The sequence below is a fragment of the Moschus berezovskii genome, chromosome 8, assembly GCF_049115385.1.
Source record: "Moschus berezovskii isolate FMDL1 chromosome 8, NW_MosBer_1.0, whole genome shotgun sequence".
NCBI lineage: Eukaryota > Metazoa > Chordata > Mammalia > Artiodactyla > Moschidae > Moschus > Moschus berezovskii.
The window spans coordinates 109,080,150-109,106,771 of record NC_142467.1 but is presented as its reverse complement, the minus strand read 5'-3'; the positions used below and the strand labels follow the sequence as shown (position 1 = coordinate 109,106,771).

At 43.3% G+C, this 26,622-nt stretch overlaps 1 protein-coding gene across 1 annotated transcript in view; it reads right to left on the bottom strand.

Annotated features, from left to right (window-relative positions):
- Positions 1–26,622, bottom strand: part of WNT3A (Wnt family member 3A) — a 71,059-nt gene that overhangs the window by 27,032 nt on the left and 17,405 nt on the right. Inside the window, exon 2 of the mRNA XM_055431030.2 lies at positions 20,822–21,063. Coding sequence (XP_055287005.1) covers positions 20,822–21,063 — 242 coding nt within the window. The remainder of the gene's footprint in view (positions 1–20,821; positions 21,064–26,622) is intronic.

Below are 26,622 nucleotides of genomic sequence, written 5' to 3'. Positions count from 1 at the left end.
CTCCTGGAGTTCACTCAAACTCATGCCCATGGAGTCGGTGATGCCATCCAACCATCTCATCCTCTGTCATCCCCTTCTCCTCCCGCCTTCAATCTTTCACAGCATCAGGGTCTTTTCAAATGAGTCAGTTCTTTGCATCAGGTGGCCAAAGTATTGGAGTTTTAGCTTCAGCATCAGTCCTTCCAATGAATATTCAGGGCTGATTTCCTTTAGGATGGACTGGTTGGATCTCCTTGCAGTCCAAGGGACTTCTCCAACACCACAGTTCAAAAGCATCAATTCTTCAGTGCTCAGCTTTCTTTATAGTCCAACTCTCACATCCATACATGACCACTGGAAAAACTATAGCCTTGACTAGACAGACCTTTGTCGGCAAAGTAATGTCTCTGCTTTTTAATATGCTGTCTAGGTTGGTCATAGCTTTTCTTCCAAGGAGCAAGAATCTTTTAATTTCATGGCTTCAGTCACTGTCTGCAGTGATTTTGGAGCCCCAAAAATAAAGTCAGCCACTGTTTCCAGTGTTTCCCCATCTATTTCCCATGAAGTGATGGGACCAGATGCCATGATCTTAGTTTTCTGAAACTTGAGTTTTAAGCCAACCTTTTCACTCTCCTCTTTTACTTTCATCAAGAGGCTCTTTAGTTCTTCTTCACTTTCTGCCATAAGTGTGGTGTCATCTGCATATCTGAGGTTATTGATATCTCTCCCAGCAATCTTGATTCCAGCTTGTGCTTCATCCAGCCCAGCATTTCTCATGATGTACTCTGCATATAAGTTTAATAAGCAGGGTGACAATATACAGCCTTGATGTACTCCTTCCTCTATTTGGAACCAGTCTGTTGTTCCATGTCCGGTTCTAACTGTTCCTTCCTGACCTGCACAGAGATTTCTTAAGAGGCAGGTCAGGTGGTCTGGTATTCCCATCTCTTTAAGAATTTTCCACAGTTTGTGGTGAAACATATAGTCTAAGTTTTTGGCATAGTCAATAAAGCAGAAGTAGATGTTTTTCTGGAACTCTCATGCTTTTTCGATGATCCAATGGATGTTGACAATTTGATCTCTGGTTCCTCTGCCTTTTCTAAATCCAGCTTGAACATCTGGAAGTTCACAGTTCACATGCTGTTGAAGCCTGGCTTGGAGAATTTTGAGCATTACTTTACTAGTGTGTGAGACGCGTGTAATTGTGCGGTAGTTTGAGCATTCTTTGGCACTGCCTTTCTTTGGGACTGGAATCACATGCACACTACACACAACTTTGCACATGCACAAATGTGAACACATACACACTTATGCATATGCACACGCATGCACACATGACTCCACATGTACATGCATCACACACACAATCATACATATTCATATGCATGCACACACACACTTGCACACACTCACACACACATGCCCTCACACTCGATGTGTCACATCACCCAGTGGCCCTGACTTCTCCCACTCATGGCAGTGGCCACCCCCACAGGACCTGCTGTGTAATTACCCCAGCCAGTGGCTCTGTGAAGTTGGCTGAGTGGCAATTACTCTCCCATTTTATAGACGGGGACGCTACTGCTCCAGGAAGGGAGCTAACTTGCTGGTCACGGTCACACGGTGTGACTCTCCCCTGCCCCTTCCTGACTCTAGAGAACACGGGCCAGGCTGGCGGGGCGTGACCATGGCCGCCTGACGTCGAGGAGCCCTGGCCCTGGGCAAACAGCGTCGAGCCCCAGCTGCCATCCGTGCCGTGCTCAGTTGCACTCCCGGGGCCGCTGTACACATGCACGCCAGCAGTCTCAGGGCCTGAATGTCTTCCTCCCAGACAGCTTGTGTTCTTCCTTCCTCTGCATTCCAGCTACCAGGGCCGAGCAAGGCCATCTGTTCCTCCCAAACGTAGTGGCCATGTGCTGGCAAGACAGAGAGGGCAGCTGGGGTGGGCCCCACAGTACTCACAGGGAGGCTGATGGACGTGACGGTAAAGGGCTGAGGACAGTGAGAAGCAGGATGTGATGCCAGGTGACGGGGAGAGAGAGGCCAGCACTGGGCTGTGTGATGTGGAGACAAGGTGACATTTAGAAGGAGGCAGAGGGAAATGGACAGAGAAAATCATACCGAAGCAGAGAAAAGAGCAATGGTAGGGGATCTGCAAGAGCAAAGATGGAGCTAGAACTGTCCTCAGTGTTTGGGAAGCAGCCAAGAGGCCAGTGGGATGGAGAGGGGCACAGGAAAGGTGAAGAGAAGGAGGGAGAAGAGGCAGCAGGGCCCGAGAGTTCAAGAGAGCTTGGAGCCCTGGAGGGCCCAAGTGAAGGAGGAGTGTGCCTGACACAGCTCTTTTGGCCTTCAGTTCAGTTCAGTTCAGTCGCTCAGTCGTGCCGACTCTCCGCGACCCCATGAATCACAGCACACCAGGCCTCCCTGTCCATCACCAACTCCCGGAGTTCACTCAAACTCATGTCCATCGAATTGGTGATGCCATCCATCCATCTCATTCTCTGTCATCTCCGTATCCTCCAGACCTCAATCCCTCCCAGCATCAGGGTCTTTTCCAGTGAGTCAGTTCGTCGCATGAGGTGGCCAAAGTACTGGAGTTTCAGTTTTAGCATCAGTCCTTCCAATGAACACCCAGGATTGATCTCCTCTAGAATGGACTGGTTGGATCTCCTTGCACTCCAAGGGACTTAGGGACATTGAAAACGGCACTGAGCAGTTGTGTAGGAGCCACTTTGATCACCCAGGCTGTCAGGGTGCTGGGCTTGGTGGGAGATGGCTGGATTCAGGATTGAATCTGAAGGTACTGTGGATTGCACTTGTGATGGAGAGGAATCACAAGGAAGTCAAAGTAACAGAAGGACGGGGCTGCCCTTTACAAAGATGGGAACGCGGGTGCGTGGGAGAGGCACATGGCCCTGGCCATCCTATCACCAGTGCCCCTCGAGACTACAGCAGGAGCCCCCAATAACAACCCATAGCAACAACAACTAACCTTGAAGATGAAAAAGAATCTAATTTCCTGATTTACCATATGATAATATTCAAAAGGTACATGTTTCCACAAAAAAATTACTAGGCACTCAAAGAAACAAGAAAGTATGGACCATCCATAGGAAAAAGAAAACTAAATTAACGGAAACTATCTCTGAGGAAGCACAGATATTGGACACTGTAGACAATCACTCTAAATCAATTGTCCTAAATATTCTCAAAGAGATAGAGGAAACCAGAAGGAAAATGTCTCTAGAAAGAGGGAAAATCAATAAAGAGATAGACATTATAAGTAGTGTCCAGATAAAATTTGGCACCGAAAAGTACAATAACTGAAACAAAATGTTCACTTGAAGTTTTCAACAGCAGAGTTGAGCAGGCAGAAGAAAGAATCAGTGAACCTGTGGTGTTTTCAGGTCCACTATACCCTTCTACTTTTCTGTATATTCATTCTACTAATTTTTGAGAGTTTGTTATTGAAACTCCAACCAAAAACTTTAATTTATCTACTTAAAAATAATTGTAATGCATAGTGGAACTGTATGCAACTTTATTCTGTATTTTCCAAGTCTCCTGTGAATGTGTCATCATACTTTCATAATTAAAAAAAAAAGAATCAATGAACCTGAAGACAGTTCAACTCAAATTATACAGCCTGAAGAGAAGGAAGAAAAAAGAATGAAGAAAAGTGAACAGATGGTATCCCATCCCATCTGATGGTATCCCATCAAATGTAGCACAGACATATTAATGTAGCAACAGACATATTATGAAAGTCCCAGAAGAAGACAATAGAAAGAAAGGAGCAGAAAGAATATATTTAAGGAAATAATGGCCAAAAGTTCCAAATTTGATTTAAAAAAAAACTTGAAGATTCAAGATATTCCCAAGAAGCTCAACAAGCTTTAAGTTGGATAAGCATAGAGAGCTCCACACTAAGATATTTTAATCAAACTATCAAAAGATAGAGACAGAAGGATGGAGCCAAGATGACAGAGAAGGAAGACCAAGAGTCCATGTCTCCCCACAACTAGGACATTTAATAGATGCTGGTGGGGGGCCTCAGATGCCCAGGTAGAAGGGAAGAACTCCCAAGCAACTGGGTAGGAGTTTGGGGGAAGCAAGAGGGCAGGAGAAGCAAGACCTTGCAGGACCAGGACACCTGAGGGGTAGCTTGGGCAGGGGAGGGTTTCACATGCCCGGAGAAGTATACTTACCCTAACTCCTGGGGATCAAAGGGACAGGAAGGGAACCTCCAGGGTTGGAAGACGAAGGAAGCACCTGAAGTTCTCCACCCACTCAACCCCTGGGAAGCCTCCTAAGGTCCCGGGCCTGATCTTACACACTCTGTTCTGGGCTGCGCTAAGCCTGGACACCACCCTCTACCTCCACCCAGGGCCTTTTCCAGAGGTGTGGATCTTGAGCTTAGACCCCACCCCAACCTAAGCCCTGTTCTGCCTAAGCCCCGCCCCTCCAGCCAAGGCTCCTGCCTTCTTCTTCTTCTGTTCTTTGCTATTGGAGTTCTGTTTTACCTTCCAGTGGTTTTTTTCACATGTATTCTTATTTTTTCTAAAACATCTGTTAGTTTTCTAAATTTATTTTCTTTTTTATTATTTGTTATTGCTCCGCTTCTTTTTTCTTTTGCCATACTCTGTGGCTTGTGGGATCTCAGTTCATGGGCTGGAGATCAGGCCTGAGCTCCTGTGGTTGGAGCAACGAGTCAGAATCACTGGACTAACAGAGACTGTTGGGCTTCAGGGAATATGAATTGGAATGAGGTCTCCCAAAGGTCCACATCTGAACACCAGGACCTGGCTGTACTCAACTGCCTACAAACTCTGCTGCTGGAAACCTCAGGCCAAACAACTAGTGAAACAGGAACGGTCCCACCCATCAATTAAAACAAAAATTGAGAAAACAGAAAGATATATTACAGAAGAACAACCAGGGTAAAAATCTACAAGATCAAATAAATGAAGAGGAAATGGGCACTCTTATCTGAAAAAGAATTTAGAGAAATGATAGCAAAGATATTCCAAAATCTTGAAAATAGAATGGAGAAAATGCAAGAACCACTTAATAATGACCTAGAAGAACTAAAGAATAAGCAAACAGTGATGAACAACACAACAACTGAAATTAAAAATATTCCACAAGGAATCAACAGTTGACTGAGAGAGAATGAATGGGTGGGCTGGAAGAGAGAATGCCAAGGAGAGTAACTAAAAAAGAATGAGAAGAATTGGGGACAATATCAGAGACCTCTGGGACACTGTTAAACTCAAAAACACTCAGATTATAGGGGTCCCAGAAGAAGAAGAGAAAGAGGGCTGAGAAAATATTTGAAGGAATTACAGTAAAAAACTTGCATAATATGGGAAAGGAATAGCCACCCAACTACAGGAAGCGCAGAGAGTCCCACACAGGATAAACCCAATACCAAGACACACGTTAATCAAACTAATAAAAATTAAATACAAAGAAAAAGTATTAAAAGCAACTGAAAAGCAAAACATAACATACAAGTGAATCCCCATAAGGCTATCAGCTGATTTTTCAGCAGAAACTCTGCAGGCCAGAGGAAGGATATATTTATAGGATAAATTGGTAGGATATATTTAAAGTGATGAAATATAAATATATCCTACTTGGTAGGATATATTTAAAGTGATGAAAGGGAAAACTCTACAACTAAGATTACTCTACCCAGAAAGAATCTCATTTGAATTTGATGGAGAAATCAAAAGCTTTATAGACAAGCAAAGACTAACAGAATTCGGTACTATCAAACCAGACTTGAAACAAATGCCAAGGGAATTTCTCAAGGCAGGAAACACAAAAGAAAAAGACTCACAAAAACAAACCCAAATCAAATAAGAAAATGGTAATAGGAACGTACATATCAATAATTACTTCAAATGTAAGTGGATTAAATGCTCCAACCAAAAGACACAGACTAGCTGAATGAATAAAAAAACAAGTCCCATGTATACGCTGCCTACAAGAGACCCACTTCAGACCTAGGGACACATATAGAATGAAAGTGAAGGGTTGGAAAAAATATTCCATGCAAAAGGAAATCAAAAGAAAGCTGGAGTACTAATACTCATATTAGACAAAATAGACTTTAAAATAAAAACTACTGGGCTTCTTCAGCGGCTCAGTGGTAGAGTCCAGCTGTCAATGCAGGAGATACGGGTTCGATCTTTGGTCTGGGAGGATGCCACATGCCACAGGGCAACTAAGCCCATGCACCGCAACTATTGAGCCTGTGCTTTAGAGCCCGGGATCCGCAACAGCTGAGCCCACACACCACAGCTGCTGAAGCCTGCATGCCCTAGAGCCTGAGGCCTGCAACAGGAGAAGCCGCAGCAGTGAGAAGCCTACAGTCTGCAATGAGGATTAGCCCCCGCTCACCACAACTAGAGGGAGACCTGCACAGCAACAAAAACCCAGTGCAGTCAAAAAATCAATGAATAAATGAAATTATTTAAAAACCTATCATAGGAGATAAGGAAGGACACTACATAATGATTAAGGGATCAACAAAAGAAGAAGATAAAACAATTACAAATATTTATGCACCCAACATAGGAACACCTCAATGCATAAGACAAATGCTAACAGACATACAAGGAGAAATTGACGGTAACCCAATAATAGTAGGGGATTTTAACATCCCATTTACACCAATGGACAGATCATCCAGGCAGAAAATAAATAAGGAAACACAAGCTTTAAATGACACAATAGACTAGATAGATTTAACTGATATTTATAGGACATTCCACCTGAAAGCAGCAGAATACACTTTCTTCTCAAGTGCACATGGAATATTCTCCAGGATAGACCACATCTTGAGTCACAAATCAAGCTTCAGTACATTTAAGAAAATTGAAATTGTACTAAGCATCTTTTCTCACCACAACACTATGAGATTAGTCAATTACAGGGGGAAAAATAAAACTGTAAAAACCCACAAACACATGGAGGCTAAAGAGTGCACTGCAAATAACCAAGAGATCACTGAAGAAATTAAAGAGAAAATAAGAAATGACATAGAAACAAATGACAATAAAAACATGATGATCCAAAATCTATGGGACACAGTAAATTCTAAGAGGGAAGTTTATAGCAATTCATTCATACCTCAAGAAACAAGAAAAATCACAAATAAACAATATAACCCTACACCGAAAGCAACCAGAGAAAGAAGAACAAAGAAAATCCAAAGCCAGTAGGAGGAAAAAAAATCATAAAGATCAGATTAGAAATAAATGGTAGAAGTGAAGAAAACAATAGCAATGATAAATAAAAGCAAAAATTAGTTCTTTGAGAAGATAAACAAAATCGATAAGTCTTTAGCCAGATTCCTCAAGAGAAAAGGGAGAGGACACAAATCAATAAAACTAATAATGAAAAAGCAGAAACCACAACTCACACCATAGAAATACAAGGATCATAAGAGACTACTAAAGGCAACTATATGTCAATAAATTGGACAACGTGAAAGAAACGAACCAATTTTAGAAGGGTACAATCTTCCAGGACTGACCCAGGAAGCCTTAGAAAATATTAGCAGACCAATCACATGTAATGAAATTGAAACCGTAATTTAAAATCTTCTAACAAATAAAAGTCCATGACTCCATGGCTTCATAGGCTAATTCTATCAAACATTTAGAGAACAGCTAATACTGCATCTTCTCAAACTCTTTCAAAAAATTGCAGAGGGAGGAACACTCCCAAATTTGTCCTATGAGGCCACCATCATCATCCTGATACCAAAATCAGACAAAGATATCTCACAAAATAAGAAAATTACAATATCACTGATGAACATAGATGCAAAAATTCCTCAACAAAATACTAGCCAACATTATGAAGGTTGGCTCAGATCAAATTCAATGCTTTCTTTGGTTGGAGAAAATACTGAGGAAAGAATGGGTGAAGGAGATCAAGAGGTACAAACGTCCAGTTGCAAAGTAAGTGGTCACAGGTAAGAAACACACGGAGTGGGGAACATATACAGCCAAAAGCTACGTAACATCTTTGTATGCTGACAGATGGAAACTAGACTTACTGTAATGATCACTGTGAAATACATAGAAATGCCACATCACTATGCCAGGTAGTAGGAACTAAAATTTTTAATTGTTTTTACTGTTTTCTCCTTAAAGTATTTATAATGAAAAGGAAAATACATTTTAAAATTGGCCTTCCCTAGAAACTATGGACGGAGAAGGCAATGGCACCCCACTCCAGTACTCTTGCCTGGGAAATCCCATGGACGGAGGAGCCTGGTGGGCTGCGGTCCATGGGGTCGCTAAGGGTCGGACATGACTGAGCGACTTCACTTTCACTTTTCACCTTCATGCATTGGAGAAGGAAATGGCAACCCACTCCAGTGTTCTTGCCTGGAGAATCCCAGGGGCGGGGGAGCCTGGTGGGCTGCCGTCTATGGGGTCACACAGAGTCGGACACGACTGAAGTGACTTAGCAGCAGCAGCAGAAACTATGGAAGTTAAGGGAACAGATAAATAACTATTTGAGTCAAGAATTATTTTTAAATTCCAAACTGCCTGCTTTCACATTAATACTGAGAAAAGCTCATTTTCTCCTGTTTAACTATTATTAGAATCATTTTATGTAAATGTACTGTAGTTTGAAAATTCTTTGGTATTGCCCTTCTCTGAGATTGGAATGGAAACTGATATTTTTCAGTACTGATGTCACTGCTGAGTTTTTCAAATTTGCTGGCATATTGAGTACAGCACTTTATCAGCATCATCTTTTAGGATTTGAAATAGTTCAGCTAGAATTCCATTATCTCCACTATCTTTGTTTGTAGTTATGTTTCCTAAGGCCCACTTGACTTCGCACTCCAGGATGTCTGGCTCTAGATGAGTGACCACCGCAGTGTAGTTATCCTAGTCAGTAAGAAAATAACTTTTTTGTATATTTATTCAGTGTATTCTCACCTCTTCCAACAATACAAGAGATGACTCTACACAAGGTAAACACCCGATGGTCAATTCCAAAATCAGATTGATTATATTCTTTGCAGCCAAAGATGGAGAAGCTCTATACAGTCAGCAAAAACAAGACTGGGAGCTGAGTGCGGCTCAGATCATGAACTCCTTATTGCAAAATTCGGACTTAAATTGAAGAAAGTAGGGAAAACCACTAGGCCATTCAGGTATGACCTATAATCAAATCCCTTGCGATTATACAGTAGAAGTGACAAATAGATTCAAGGGATTAGATCTGATAGACGGAATGCCTGGAGAACTATGGATGGAAGTTCATGACATTGTATAGGAGGTGGTAATCAAAATCATCCCCAAGAAAAAGAAATGCAAAAAGCCAAAACGGTTGTCTGAGGAGGCCTTATGAATAGCTGAGAAAACAAGTAAAAGGCAAAGGAGAAAAGGAAAGATATACTCATCTGAATGCAGAGTTCCAAAGAATAGCAAGGAGACATAAGATGGCCTTTTAAAGTGAACAGTGCAAAGAAAGAGAGGAAAACAATAGAATGGCAAAGACTAGAGATCTCTTCAAGAAAGTTAGAGATACCAAGTGAATATTTCATGCAAAGATGGGCACAATAAAGGACAGAAACAGTATGGACCTAACAGAAGCAGAAGAAGAGGTGGCAAGAATTCACAGAAGAACAAAATAGATCTTAACGACCCAAATAACTATGATGGTGTGATCACTCACCTAGAGCCAGACATCCTGGAGTGTGAAATAAAGTGAGCCTTAGGAAGCATCAGGCTACACTACAAATAAAGATAGTGGAGGTGATGGAATTCCAGCTGAACTGTTTCGAATCCTAAAAGATGATGCTGTGAAAGTGCTGCACTCAATATGCAGGCAAATTTGGAAAACTCAGCAGTGGGCACAGGACTTGAAAAGATCAGTTTTCATTTCAATCCCAAAGAATGTTCAAACTACCGCACAATTGCACCCATCTCACATGCTAGCAAAGTAATGCTCAAAATTCTCCAAGCTAGGCTTCAACAGTATGTGAACTGAGAGCTTCCAGATGTTCAAGCTGGTTTTAGAAAAGGCAGAGGAACCAGAGATCAAATTGCCAACATCCGCTGGATCACTGAAAAAGCAATAGAGTTCCAGAAAAACATCAACTTCTGCTTCATTGACTAACACTAAAGTCTTTGACTGTGTGGATCACAACAAACTGTGGAAAATTCTTGAAGAGATGGGAATACCAGACCACCTTACCTGCCTCTTGAGAAATCTATATGCAGGTCAAGAAGCAACAGTTAGAACTGGACATGGAGCAACAGACTGGTTCCACCTGGGAAAGGAGTACGTCAAGGCAGTATACTGTCATCCTGCTTATTTAACTTGTATGCAGAGGACATCATGCAAAATGCCAGGCTGGATGAAGCACAAGCTGGAATCAAGATTGCCGGGAGAAATATCAATAACCTCAGATATACAAGTGACACCACCCTCATGGCAGAAAACAAAGAAGAACTAAAGAGCCTCTTGATGAAGGTGAAAGAGGAGAGTGAAAAAGCTGGCTTAAAATTCAACATTCAAAAAACTAAGATCATGGCATCCGGTCCCATCACTTCATGACAAACAGATGGGGAAACAATGGAAACAGTGACAGACTTTATTTTCTTGGGCTCCAAAATCACTGCAGATGGTGACTGTAGCCATGAAATTAAAAGATTCTTGCTTCTTGGAAGAAAAGCTATGACCAAACTAGACAGCATATTAAAAAGCAGATATCACTTTGCCAGCAAAGGCCTTATAGTCAAAGCTATGGTTTTTCCAGTAGTCATGTATGGATGTGAGAGTTGGACCATAAAAAAGCTGAGTGCCGAAGAATTGATGCTTTTGAACTGTGGTGTTTTAGAAGACTCTTGAGAGTCCCTTGGACTGCAAAGAGATCAAAACAGTCAATCCTGGAGGAAATCAATCCTGAATATTCATTGGAAGGACTGATGCTAAAGCTGAACCTTTAATACTTTGGCCACCTAATGGGAAGAGCCAACTCATTAGAAAAGAGTCTAATGTCAGGAAAGATTGAAGGCAGGAGGAAAAGGAGACAACAGAGGATGAGATGGTTGGAGGGTATCACCGATTCAATGGACATGATTTTGAGCCTACTCCAAGAGATAGTAAAGGACAGGGAAGCCTGGTGTGCTGCAGTTCATGGGGTTGCAAAGAGCTGGACATGGCTGAGTGACTGAACAAAAACAACAAAACTCTTGCCACCTCTTCTTAATCTCTTCTGCTTCTATTAGATCTTTACCGTTTCTGTCCTTTATCGTGCCCATCTTTGCATGAAAATTTCCCTTGATATCTCCAGTTCTCTTAAAGAGATGTCTAGCCTTTGCCATTCCATTGTTTTCCTCTTTCTTTGCATCATTCACTTAAGGAGGCCTTCGTATCTCTCCTTGCTATTCTCTGGAACTCTGCATTCAGTTGGGTATCTTTTCCTTTCTCCCTTGACTTTTGCTTCTCTTCGTTTCTCAGCTATTTGTACGGCTTCCTCAGGCAACCACTTTGCCTTCTTGCATTTCTTTTTCTTTCAGATGGTTTTGGTCCCTGCCTCCTGTACAATGTTACGAGTCTCTGTCCATAGTTCTTCAGGCACTCTGTCGACCAGATCTAAGCCTTTGAATCTATTGGTCGCCTCTATGGTATAATCATAAGGGATTTGATTTAGGTTAAACCTGAATGGTTTTTCCTATTTTCTTCAGTTCAAGCCTGAATTTTGCAATAAAGGGCTGATGATCTGAGCTGCAGTGAGCTCCAGGTCTTGTTTTTGTGGAAGGTATAGAGCTTCTCCATCTTTGGCTGTAAAAATATAATCAATCTAATTTTGGAATTGACTATCTGGTGATGTCCATGTGTAGAGCCAAAGAATGTTCAAACTACCTTACAACTGTGCTCATTTCACATCCTAGAAAGGTTATGTTCAAAATTCTTCAAGCTAGGCTTTAGCAGTACATGAACTGAGAACTTCCAGATGTATAAGCTGGATTTAGAAAAGGCAAAGGAACCAGAGATTAAATTGCCAATATTTCTTGGATCATAGAGAAAGCAAGGGAATTTCAGAAAAACATCTACTTATGCTTTATTGAGTACACTAAAGTCTTTGATTGTGTGGTTCACAACAAACTGTGGAAAATTCTTAAAGAGATGGGAATACCAGACCACCTTACCTATCTAAGGAGTACACTAAGGCTGTATATTGTCACCCTGCTTATTTAATGTATAAATAGAGTACATCATGGGAAATGCCAGCCTGGATAACTCAAGCTGGAATCAAGACTGCCAGAAGAAATATCAGCAACCTCAGATATGCAGATAATACCACTGTAACGGCAGAAAGTGAAGAGAAACTAAAGAGCATCTTGATTAAGGTGAAATAGGAGAGTGAAAAGGTTAAATTAAAATTCAACATTCAAAAAACTAAGATCTTGGCATCCGGTCCCATCACTTCATGGCATATAGAAGAGGAAAAAGTGGAAACAGTGACATATTATATTTTACTGGGCTCCAAAATCACTGTAGATGGTGACTGTAGCTGTGATAATAAAAGACGCCTGCTCCTGGGAGGGAAAGCTGTGACAAACCTGGACAGAGTATTAAAAAGCAGAGACATCATTTTGCCGACAAAGGTCCATATAGGAAAAGCTACGGTTTTTCCAGTAGTCATGTATGGATGTGAGAGTTGGATCATAAAGAAGGCTGTTGTTGTCTAGTTGCTGAGTCATGGCTGACTCTTTGCAACCCCATAGTCTGTACGAAGCCAGCCAGGCTCTTCTTTTCATGGGATTCTCCAGATAAGAACACTGGAACACTGGAGTAGGTTGCCATTTCTTTCTCCAAAAAGAAGGCTGAGCACTGAATAATTGATGCTTTCTAATTTTGGTGCTGGAGAAGACTCTTGAGAGTCCCTTGGACTGCAAGGAGATCAAACCAGTCAATTCCAAAAGAAATCAACTCTGAATAGTCACCGAAAGGACTGATGCTGAAGCTCCAATACTTTGGCCACCTGATGTGAAGTACTGACCTATTGGAAAAGACCCTGATGCTGGGAAAAATTGTAGGAGAAGAGGGTGATAGAGGACAAAATGGTTAGATAGCATCACTGACTCAATGGACATGAATCTGAGTAAACTCTGGGAGAAAGTGAAGGACAAGGAAGTCTGGCTGCTGCAGTCCATGTGGCCACAGAGTTGGACATGACCTAGCAAGTGAACACACACACTTATCTAGCTGCTGCTAAGTTGCTTCAGTCGTGTCCGACTCTGTTCAACCCCATAGATGGCAGCCCACAAGGCTCTGCCATCCTTTGGATTCTCCAGGCAAGAACACTGGAGTGGGTTGCCATTTCCTTCTCCACTTATCTAGCTACTATGCCTTTTATAAGTTATTAATGCCTTAGCAACCGTATCAACTGTACTACTGTTAATGGTTTTATTTATTTTCTTTTTCTGGGTTTACAAATAAATTGATTTAAAATCATTACAAAATGCTTAAAAACATACTAGCCAACAGAATCCAATAATACATTAAAAGGATCATACACCATGATCAAGTGGGATTTATCCCAGAAATATACACAGATCTTTCAATGTACGCAAGTCAATCAGTGTGATAGTCTATGCTGTGATAGACCATACCAGCAAATTAAAGAATAAAAGCCATATGATCATCTCAAAATTCAACAACCATCTATGATATTCTCCAGAAAATGAGCATAGAGGGAACCTCAACATAGTAAAGGCAATATATAACAAACATCATTTTCAATGGTGAAAAATTGAAAGCGATTCCCCTAATATCAGGAATAAGACAAGAATGTCCACTCTCATCAACATTGTCTTGGAAGTCCTTGCCATGGATATTAGAGATGAAAAAGAAATAAAAGGAATCCAAGTTGGAAAAGAAGAAGTAAAACTGTCATTGTTTGCAGATGACATGATACTATATGTAGAAAATCCTAAGACGCCACCAGAAAACTACTAGACATAGTCAGTGAATTTGGTAAAGTTGTAGGACACAAAATTAATGCACAGAAATCGCCTACATTCCTACACACTAATAACAAAGGAGCAGAAAGGGAAATTAAGGAAACGATCACACTTACCATCACAACAAAAATAATGAAATACCTCGGAATAAACCAACCTAATAAGGCAAAAGACCTGTTATTCAGAAAACTATCAAACACTAATGAAAATCAAGGAGGACACAAACAGATTGAGAGAAATATGATGTTCTTGGATTGAAAGAATCTATATAATGAAAATGAGTATATTGCCTAAAGCAAACTACAGATTCCATGGAATTCCTATCAAATTACCAATGGTATTCTTCATAGAAGTAAAACAAAAACTTTTACAGTCTGTATGAAAACACCCCAAAGAGCCAAAGTAATCTTGAGAAAGATAAATGGAGCTAGAGAACTCAGGCTTCCCAACTTCAAACTATACTGCAAAGCTACAGTAATCAAGACAGTATGGTACTGGTACAAAAACAGAGAAATAGATCCATGGTACAGGATAGAAAGCCCAAAAGATAACCCACGCACCTATGGTCACCTAATCTATGACAAAGGAGGCAAAAATATACAATGGAGAAAAGATAGCCTCTTCAATAAGTGATGCTGGGAAATCTAGACAGCCAAATGTAAAATAATGAACTTAGAATACTCCCTAACATCATACACAAAAGTAAACTTAAAACGGGTTAAAGACCTAAATGTAATTCCAAACACTGTGAAACTCTTAGAGGAAAACATAGAAAAAACACTCTTTGACATAAATCACAGCAAGATCTTTTTTGGCAAAGAAGTTCTTGCACCTTCTAGAATAATGAGAATGTAAAAAGAAAAATAAACAAATGGGACCTAATTAAACTTAAAAGTTTTTGCACAGGAAAGGAAACTATGAACAAAATGAAAAGACAACCCTCAGAATGGGTAAAGGAAAAAAAGTATTAGTCGCTCAGTCGTGTTCAACTCTTTGTGACCCCATGGACTGTAGCCCACCAGGCTCCTCTATCCATGGGATTTTTCTAGGCAAGAATACTGGAGTGGGTTGCCATTTTCTTCTACAGGGGATCTTCCACACCCAGGGGTCGAACCTGACTCTCCTGCATTGCAGTCATGTCTGACTCTTTGCAACCCTATGGACTATAAAGTCCATGGAATTCTCTATGCCAGAACATTGGAGTGGGTAGCCTTTCCCTTCTCCAGGGGATCTTCCCAACCCAGCGATTGAATCCAGGTCTCCTGCATTGAAGATGAATTCTTTACCAGCTGAGCCACAAGGGAAGACCAAGAATACTGGAGTGGGGAGCCTATCCCTTCTCCACTGGATCTTCCTGACCCAGGAATCAAACTGGGGTCTCCTGTATTGCAGGTGGATTCTTTACCAACTGAGCTATCAGGGAAACCCTTCTGCACTGCAGGCAGATTCTTTATCATCTGAGCCACCAGGTAAACTCTAGTAGAATGGGTAAAAATATTTGCAAATTAAGCAACAGGCAAAGGATTAATATATACAAATAGAGCAGAAAGGGAAATTAACATATACAAATATTAGCTATATACATATAATTAATATATACAAATAATATCTCCAAAATATACAAATAGCTCATGGAGCTTAACATCAAAAAACAAAAAAATCCAATCAAAAAATGAGTAGAAGACCTAAACAGACATCTCACCAAAGAAGACATATAGATGGCCAAAAGACACATGAAAAGATGCTGAATATCACTAACTATTAGAGAAATACTAAATCAAAACTACAAGGAGGTATCAACACACACCAGTCAGAACTGTCATCATCAAAAAGTCCATAAGTAATAAATGCTGGAGAGAGTGTGGAGAAAAAAGAATCGGTATAGCCACTATGGAGAACAGTATGGAGTTTCCTTAAAAAATTAAACATAGAACTACCATATAACCCAGCAATCCCACTACTGGTTACATACCCTGAGAAACCCATAACTGAAAAAGACACATGTACCCCACTGTTCACTGTAGCACTGTTTACAATAGCCAGGTCATGGAAGCAACCTAGATGGCCATCAACAGATGAACGCATAAGAAGATGCGGTCATATTACACAATGGCCTATTACTCAGCCATAAAAGGAATGAATTTGAGTCAGCTGAATTGAGATGAGGAACCTAGAGCCTGTTACACAGAGTGAAGTAAGAGAAAAACAAATACTGTATATTAATGTATATGCATATAATCTCATATATATATGAGAAAGTAGAAGGATGTGCACTCAGTTTCCAGAGAGAACACCAAAATTGCAACTAGTTGCTGAACGACCACCAACAGGAGGATGTTGGAACCCACCAAAAAAAGATGCCCCACATCCAGGGGCAAGGGAGAAGCCACAATAAGACGGTAGGAAGGGTGCAACCATGGTTAAAACCAAACCTCATACCCGCCAAATACTCTTGGAGTCTTTGTGCACCCTAGGGTTAGGGTTAGGGTGCACCCAACAAAGCCTTGTGTGCACCGGGATCCAGAGAAAGGATCAGTGACCCCACAGGAGACTGAGCCAGGCCTGCCTGTTAGTGTCTGAGGGTCCCCTGTGGAAGCATGCGTCAGCAGTGGCCAGGCGCAGGGACAGGGGTGCTGGCAGCAGCAGTCCTGGGAGGCGTGGCATGTGGCATAAATCCTCTTGGAGGGAGTCGCCATTAACCTTACCAAAGAGCCAATGCGTGGGCGATCTACAAACTGGAGAACAGTTATACCAAAGAAGTTCTTGCACTGTTATGAAAGCTCCAGGCCCTACAACAGACTTCCCCAACCTGGGGATTGAATATTCCCAGGGAATTTGAAGGTCAATGGGATTTGATTACAGAACTTTCACAGAACAGGGGAAACAAACTCTTGGAGGGCACAGACAAAACCTTGTGTGTACCAGGACTCAAGAGAAAGGAGCAGGGACCCCATGAGAGACTCAGCCAGACTTGCCTGTGAGAGTCTTGGAATCTTCAGCAGAGGCGTGGGTCGACAGTGGCTGGCCTCAGGATTGGGGCATTGGCAGCAGTAGTCCTGGGAGGTGCAGCATGCTGGCATGAGTCCTCTTGGAAGAGGTCGCCATTACCCCTACCATAGAGCCTAGAGACTATCATAGAGCCTAGAGCTGACCATAGAGACTACAGACTATCATAGAGCCTAGAGACTATCATAGAGCCTAGAGCTGACCATAGAGACTACAGACTATCATAGAGCCTAGAGACTATCATAGAGCCTAGAGACTATCATGGAGCCTAGAGACTATCATAGAGCCTAGAGCTGACCATAGAGACTACAGACTCTAGGACTGGGCTGTCTCAGGCCAAAGCACAGAGGAGGAGCACAGCCTCACCCATCAGCAGAAAATTGCATTAGAGATTTACTGAGCATCACCTTACCCACCAGACCAAGACCCAGCTTTCCCCACAAGTCCCTCCCATCAGGAAGCTTGCACAAGCCTTTCATCCTCATCCATCAGAGACAGAACGAAAACCAGACAGAACGAAAACCACAATCACAGAAAACTAACCAGAATGATCAAATGGACCACAGACTCCTTGGGTAACTCAGTGAAACTATGAGTCAGGCCATGTGGGGCCACCCAAGACAGATAGGTCATGGTAGAGAGTTCTGATAAAACCTGGTCCACTGGAGAAGGCAATGGCAAACCACTTCAGCATTCTTGCCTGGAGAACCCCATGAACAGCATGAAAAGGCAAAAAGATATGACACTGAAGGATAAGACCCCACCCCCCAGGTCGGTAGGAGTCCTATGTGCTACTGGAGGAGAGTGGAGAAATAGCTCCAGGGAGAATGAAGAGGCTGAGAGAAAGCAAAAGTGACACCCAGGTGTGGATGTGTCTGGTGGTGAAAGTAAAGTCTGATGCTGTAAAGAGCTATATTGCATAGGAACCTGGAATGTTAGGTCCATGAATCAAGGTAAATTGGAAGTGGTCAAACAGGAGATGGCAAGAGTGAACATCAACTTGTTAGGAATCAGTGAACTAAAATGGACGGAATGGTCAAATTTCATTCAGATGACCATTATATCTACTACTGTGGGCAAGAATTCCTTAGAAGAAATGCCATGTGAACATAATGAAGGCAAAACCACGTGATCATCTTAACTGATTCAGAAAGAGCATTTGATGCAGTCTAGTACCCTTTTCATGATACAAACACTCAACAGATCAGGAATAGAAGACAATCTGCTTAACCCGGTAAAGGGAAGTTATGCAAAATTCACAACTAGCCTCATACACTCAATGGTGAAAGACTGAAAGCTTTCCGTCTAAGATCAGGAAGAAGAAGGGTGCTCACTCTCGTTGCTCATATTCAACACAGTACTGGAAGTGTCAGCCAGAGCAACTAGGCGAGAAAAAGAAAGAAAAGGCATCCAAATTGGAAAGCAAGAAGCAAGAACATTTCTATTCACAGATGACTTGATCTCATATGCAGAAAATTCTAAAGAATCGACACAAACTCTCACAGCTAATGAAAAAATTAATCAGATTTGCAGGATACAGGATCTAAACACAAAAATCAATTGTACTTCTACACATAGTGAACAATTTGAAAAGGAAATGAATGAAACAATTTCATTTATAATAGCATCAAAAGAATACTTAGGAATGCATTAACCAAAGATGTATGAGACTCGTTCATTGAAAACTATAAAGCACTGCTAAAAAATTAAGGAAGACCTAAATAAATGGAAAAATCCCATGTTCATGGATTAAAAGACAATACTGTTAAGATGGCAATACTTCTCAAACTAATGTACAGATTCAATGCAATCTCCATCAAAATTCAAAAAATCTTTTTTGCAGAAATTAAAAAACAACCCTAAAATTCATATGGAATTGTAAGGAATTCTCCAAAAGCCAAAACAATCAAAGCCAAAGCAATTGTAAAATAAAAATAAAGTCAGAGAACTTATACTTCCCAACTCTAAAGCATACTATAAAACTATAGAAATCAAAATAGTGTTGTACTGAAGAATGGTAGACATATAGACCAATGGAATAGAACTGAAAGTCCAGAAATAAACCCAGACATCCATGGACAACTGATTTTTAACCAGGGTGCCATGACTATTCAATAGGGGAAAGACTAGTCTTTTGAACAGATGGTGCTGAAATAATTGGTTTCCCACGTGCAAAAGAATTAAGATGGACCCTTACTTCTCACTATATACAAAAATTAACTAAAAATAGATCAAAGACCTAAATGTAAGAAGTAAAACTATAAAACTTTTAGGAGAAAACACAAGTGTAAAACTTCATAACTGTAGATTATGCAATGCTTACTTTGATATGATATCTAAATAGGTAAATTGAATGTCATCAAAATTTAAAACTTCTGTACATCAAAGGACCCTGTCATAAAGGTGAAAAGACAATCTATAAAGAGAGAAGATATTTGAAAATTATACTTCTGATAAGTGTCTAGTGTTGGATATATAAAGAACTCTGACAACTCAACAATGGAAACACAAACAACACAATTAAAAACTGGGCAAAGGACTTGCATAGACATTTCTCCAAAGAAGACATTCAGATGTTCAACAATCCCATGAAAAGATGTCAACATCATTGTCATCAGGGATGTGCAAATAAAAATTACAATGAGACATCACTTCAGATCCACTGGGAGGGCTAAAGGAAAAAAAAAATGGCAATAATGTGGAGAAACTGGAACCCTCCTGTGTTGCTGGTGGGAGAGAAAAATGGTGCAGTTGCTGTGGAAAAAGAGTTTGGTAATTCCTCAAAACACAGAATGACTATGCAATTCTACTTCTAGGAATATACCCAGAAGAATTGAAAAACAGGTATTCAGATACTTGAAATACCAGCATTATTCACAACAGTCAATAAAAGGCTTGAAACAACCTAATTGTCCATCAACAGATGAATGGATAAATAAACTGTGATCCATCCGCACACTGTAATATAATTTAGCCATAAAAAGACGCACTACAGGTGGAAGCATCTTGAAAACACGCTCAGGGAAAGAAGCCTCTCTCCCTCTTTCTCTTTTTCCCTCCCTCTTTCCTCACTTGCTGGAGGGCCCAGCCACTGCGTTTAAGCGAACCCAGGTCATGTGCAGAAGCAGCAGGGGCCACGAGGCATGTAAGAGAGATGAGGACCAGCTCGTCTCTCTCTCTCGTTAGAGAGCAGCCCTGCCTACCGCACCGCCCCACATCTGCAGATGCTGGGACCGACAACACGTGAGTATTATTGTTTAAACTACTGTGTCTTGTGCACATTTGCTCTTCACCAAGAGTTAACCAACACCCAGCCTGCCAGATCTTCGTCTTCTTCCCTGGCTCCGGGACCCTGGATAACTTCTGCTGTGTGCCTCTGTGATCCCCAACCCTCACCGTTTTTTGTGTTTTCTGTTTATTTTTGTATTTTCTCTCTAAGACCTGCCTGAAGTCCTGGCTTCTTCAGGAAAACTTGCAGTGGTTAATCCTGTCCCCATGAAATGGTGTAACTGTTTTTTTGGGAAAGGGGAAGCAGAAGGAATCTCTGTGTGATCCTGTACCCTTCCCAAACTCTAGGAACACCTTCCAGAGTGGGTGAGCATTGGAAAGGACCCACATAGGAGATCCCTATAGTAACGAGCACTGCCCCCTTACTGGAAGTGCTGTTCCTATGCTTGAGCACAGTGGGAAACAGAGGCAGAAAAGAAATGAACTGGCTTGTGCCCACTCCCACTGAGGGGGATGCTGGTCTGAGCCCTGCTGCATCCACACCCCTGGGCTGCCACCTCTGCCTGGTTAGCCACGATGGGTACCACGTGTACCTTTGTCCAGCACGGGGCCAAAGATGGCCAGGCTGTTGTTGATAGTGGTGCAATTCCAACGGCGGCCACGGAATTGGTGTTGGCACTCCTGGATGCTGATTTTGATGCCCTCTGCCACGCTGGGCATGATCTCCACGTAGTTCCGGCAGAAACGCAGCTGCTTGGGTACTAAGCCTGGGATGCTGGCGCAGAGGATGGGCTGTGTCCCCAGGGATGAGTACTGGGGCCCAACAGCCAGGGACCTGGGGGAGGAGGACAAGGAGGCCTGGTTAGTAGGGGAAGTGCCCTTCTGGCCCACGAACCGGGAGCAGGAGTCAGGCCTGTCCTAGGGTGAACTTTCTTTGGAGGATGCACACAGGCCCTTTCCTTCCAGATACTTGTGCATTCCAGGGCAAGATGTGCTTCTACCATGGAGGAAGCCTGTCCCTATCCTGTAACCTGAGACTTAGCACAAAACATCGTGATGTGCATGTGGATTGACAGAAAAGAAATCGAGGAAGTGGTGGAGGCTTCCCTGATTCCCTGCACAACTGCAGGGGTCCTGGCTCCAATGGGGTGGAGAGAGCAGCACCCTGAAACCGTTCAGGAACACAGAGAACAGAACTCAAGGATACAGGTGACACTGAGTCAGTACGGGGCTGCCCCGAGGAGGGGCTGCTGGGTCTGGGGCAGGAGGACGATCATGTCTAGAGCAGTGTGAGATAGGGCGTGCTGCTGTTGTTCAGTAGCTAAGTCACGTCCAGCTCAGGGACTGCAGCATGCCGGGCTCCCCCATCCTTCACTATCTCCTGGAGTTGCTTGAGTTCATGTCCATTGAGTCAATGATGCTACCTAACCATCTTATCATCTGCCATCCTCTTCTCCTCCTACCCTCAATTTTTCCCAGACTCAGGGTCTTTTCCAGTGAGTCAGCTCTTTGCATCAGGTGGCCAAAGTATTGGAGCTTCAGCATCAGTCCTTCCAATGAATATTTATGGTTGATTTCCTTTAGGATTGACTGGTTTGATCTCCTTGCAGTCCAAGGGACTCTAAGAGTCTTCTTCAGCACCACAATTTGAAGGCATCAATTTTTCAGTGCTCAGCTTTTTTTTATGGTCCAACTCTTACATCTGTACATGACTACTGGAAAAAACATAGCTTTGACTATATGGACTGTTGTCAACAAGGTGACGTCTTTGTTCTTTAATATGCTGTCTAGCTTTGTCATAGCTTTCCTTTCAAAGAGCAAGTGTCTTTCAATTTCATGGCTGCAGTCCCCGTCTGCAGTGATTTTGGAGCCCAAGAAAGGAAGATCTGTCACTGCTTCCACTTTTCCCCCTTCTGTGTGCCATGAAGTGATGGGACCGGGTGCCATGATATTAGTTTTTTGAATGTTGAATTTCAAGCCAGTTTTTTCACTCTCTTCTTTCATCTTCACCAAGAGGCTCTTTAGTTCCTCTCTGCTTTCTGCCGTTAGGGTGGAGTTAGAGATGGGGCACCCTGGAGGAGGGCATGGCAACCCACTCCAGTATTCTTGCTTGGAGAATCCCATGGACAGAGAAGCCTGCTGGGCTACCGTCCATGGGGTCACCAGGAGTCAGACACGACTGAAGCGACTTAGCACGCACACACACAGATAGAGATGTGGCCCAGCAGTGGGTAAATAAGTCATACAGGCGAAAACCACTGCTGAGCTCAGACCCATCATTCCAGCAGGCTTTTGGCTATTTATTCAACAGGTATAAAAGCTTATGTACACAATAAGATGTGCTCAAGAATATTCACAGGGCTGTGGTCATCAGAGAAAAACTCGGAAACCACCAAAGGCTGTATCCACAGAAGCGTGGACGCACAGACAGTGTTTGCTCTTGCAGGGGAACGCTACATGGGAATAGGAGTGGCCTGCTGGTGCCAAGGCCAGGGGTCTCCCTGGCAGGGAGCTTAAGAGAGATCTGATACAGTGTGGGTGACCACAATTCCTCTGATGGAGACCAAGGCCCGGCAACACTGTGCACAGGTACAGAAATCAGGATAGCTTCCTCATCCTCGTGGGAGGTCTGGCCTGACTGAAAGGCGGCATGAGAAAATGTATCTCAGGCTGTACTTTGCCAAATGGTTCCCACTCACCACATGTGCCTATTTAAGCAAAGTGACCAAAAATGAGAGAAAAACTTGGTTTCGTAGTCACACTAGCTATTCAGGACCTGTGGTTACCATGTTGGATGGTTAGATATAAGGATGTTTCGGTCGCTGTGGAAGGTCCTCCTGGACCACTGGGGTCTAGGGTGAAGGGAGTGCTTGTGTCTGATGGGGCTGTTGGTTACACACGTGTTTATGTGTCACAGCTGATTGAAATGTGGTCGTGTTACCATTCGTGATTGTTGTTCAGTCACTCAGTCGCGTCCAACTCTGCAACCACAGTGACGTGTCAGGCTTCCCTGTCCTGAGTCTGCTCAAACCCATGTCCACTGAGTCAGTGATGCCATCCAACCCTCTCATCCTCTGTCGTCCCCTTCTCCTGCCCTCAATCTTTCCCGGCTTCAGAGTCTCCTCCTATGAGTCGGCTCTTCACATCAGGTGGCCAAAGTATTGGAGCTTCAGCTTCAGCATGAGTCCTTTCAATGAATATTCAGGGTTGATTTCCTTTAGAATGGACAGGTTTGACTACCCCTTGATTTCAGAGGAAGAACCATCTGGCCCCCTCCAGGGCAGAGCGAAAGAGCTTCCCCAGTCCCACCGTGACGCGTAGTTGAATCTGCCCGATCTGACGGGTAACCCACGGTCTGTCGTCTGTGGGCGCACCTGTGTCTGTAGGGGGGTGATGGGCCCTTGGGCGCAGAGCTCCGCTTGGCTCCTGTGTCTCAACGCTCCCTTCAGCCCTGGGTGGAAGCTCCATGTGAGTGACTGTGTGGCCGCTGCTCCTTTTTGGGGCCATCTGTTGAAGCCTGTCTCCCGTCAACCACGGATATCACAAAGGCTCTTCAGGGTCCCTCAGAAAGGGCCGTGAAAATGTTTAGGATGGTAGCAGAAGACCAATGCACGGGAGGCCCTGTGGACCTAGGAGGACCACTGGGTGTGGGCTGGCTCTGTGCTTTCTTACTTGGTCCCAGGAGGTCTGCTCACTCTCTAGGCACAGAGTGGTACAGGGGCTGCCCATGCTCACCTGGCCTTTAGCCTCAGCACTCTCTCCTCCTGAGAGCCCCATCTCTTCCTCCCACTGGGGTTTCTGGTGTGGTGTGTCCCAGACCCAGACTGACCCCTCTGCCTGGGGGTCCTCACTTATCTGGTAGGTTTCTCTGCTGGGATTCAGCTGTAAATGTCTGTTTCCCTTTCCTTTATTTGGTGGGTGACTTTGCAAACACTCCAGCGGGGCCCCCAGAGCTTCCTCTTGCTCAGCATCTCCTCTCTCCTGGAGGGTCAGGCACCCCGAAGAACATGGGACAAAGGTTTCTGTGTTGCTCAGCAAGCCGCACACCTGCGCTGTGAAGCTTTCAGTAAATCCTACTCTGAGTCTAACCCAGATCCATCCATCTGTGGTGAGAAGGAGAGGGAACAGGAATCACCGTCTCTCAGAGAAACAAACCTACCCTCTGGAAATACAGATCAGACCCTAACATCTTTCCCTCTCCAAAATCTCCAGAGACCGCCTTGCCTCGAGGCACACAACCCACGCCTTTCAGCACCTGGAGACGCCTCACTGGATGACCCAGAGAGAACACTCCCTCATTGCACAGTCCTGTGAGATCTGTCCAGCTCCACCCTCTCCCACTCTGCCAGCCCCCGCTCCTGCCGCACCAGGCTCTGGGCACCCTTATTGTCTCCACCCATCACTCAGACAACATGGGACTTAGCCCCACGCATCTCTGTGGCCACAGTTCCCTTCAGTTCAGTCGCTCAGTCGTGTCTGACTCTTTGTGACCCCATGGACTGCAGCACGCCAGACCTCCCTGTCCATCACCGACTCCTGGAGTTTACTCAAACTCATGTCCATTGAGTCGGTGATGCCATCCAGCCATCTCATTCTCTGTCGTCCCCTTCTCATCCTGCCCTCAATCTTTCCCAGCATCGGGGTCTTTTCAAATGAGTCAGCTCTTCACATCAGGTGGCCAAAGTATTGGAGTTTTGGCTTCAGCATCAGTCCTTCCAATGAACACCCAGGACTGATCTCCTTTAGGAGAGACTGGTTGGATCTCCTTGCAGTCCAAGGGACTCTCAAGAGTCTTCTCCAACATCACAGTTCAAAAGCATCAATTCTTTGGCACTCAGCTTTCTTCTCAGTCCTACTCTCACATCCATACATGACCACGGGAAAAACCATAGCCTTGACTAGACGGACCTTTGTTGACAAAGTAATGTCTCTGCTTTTTAATATGCTGTCTAGGTTGGTCATAGCTTTTCTTCCAAAGAGTCAGTGTCTTTTTCTTTCATGGCTGCAGTCACCATCTGCAGTGATTTTGGAGCCCAAGAAAATAAAGTCAGCCACTGTTTCCCCATCTATTTCCCATGAAGTGATTGGACCGGATGCCATGATCTTAGTTTTCTGAATGTTGAGCTTTAAGCCAATTTTTTCACTCTCCTCTTTCACTTTCATCAAGAGGCTCTTTAGTTCTTCACTTTCTGCCATAAGGGTGGTGTCATCTGCATATCTGAGGTTATTGATATCTCTCCCAGCAATCTTGATTCCCGCTTGTGCTTCTTCCAGCCCAGCGTTCCTCATGATGTACTCTGCATATAAGTTAAATAAGTAGGGTGACAATATACAGCCTTGACGTACTCCTTTCCTTATTTGGAAGCAGTCTGGTGTTCTAACTGTTGCTTCCTGACCTGCATACAGGTTTCTCAAGAGGCAGGTCAGGTGGTCTGGTATGCCCATCTCTTTCAGAATTTTCCAGTTTATTGTGAGCCACACAGTCAAAGGCTTTGGCATAGTCAATAAAGCAGAAATAGATGTTTTTCTGGAACTCTCTTTCTTTTTCAATAATCCAGTGGATGTTGGCAATTTGATCTCTGGTTCCTCTGCGTTTTCTAAAACCAGCTTGAATATTTGGAAGTTCATGGTTCACATACTGTTGAAACCTGGCTTGAAGAATTTTGAGAATTTGTTTATTAGTGTGTGAATGAGTACAATTGTGTGGTAGTTTGAGCATTCTTTGGCATTGCCTTTCTTTGGGAGTAGAATGAAAACTGACCTTTTCCAGTCCTGTGGCCACTGCTGAGTTTTCCAAATTTGCTGACATATTGAGTGCAGCACTTTCACAGCATCATCTTTTAGGATTTGAAATAACTCAACTGGAATTCCATCTCCTCCACTAGCTTTGTTTGTAGTGTTGCTTCCTAAGGCCCACTTGACTTCGCACCCCAGGATGTCTGGCTCTAGGTGTGTAATCACACCATTGTGGTTATCTGGGTTGTGAAGATCTTTTTTGTACAGCTCAGCTCTGCTTTCAGTTAGCTGGCTGAGGAGACGGCAACTTCTTGAAGTCCTGATCACAGGGTTTCCCAAGTTTGGTATCCTCTCATCCCGTGCCCATTCTGCCCGCCATTTCTGGGCAACCTCTATCCTCGGCTTGCTCTTCCTTCCTGATCAAGTGCATCTCTCATGAGTTAAAACCCATCTTTCCCCGGGGAGTGTCCATGACACCATGCATCCACGTGCTCAAGTGGAGTTGAGCCTTCTTGCCATGGGTGGCCATCTCTAGCGCCCCCATTTCTAGGGAAGACCTGAAGCCTCCAAACCAGACTCCAGGTCTCCTGGGTCCCGCTCACGTCTGTGCCCTAATATCTGACACCCCTCCCTGGGTGCAGTCTCCATTCTATACATC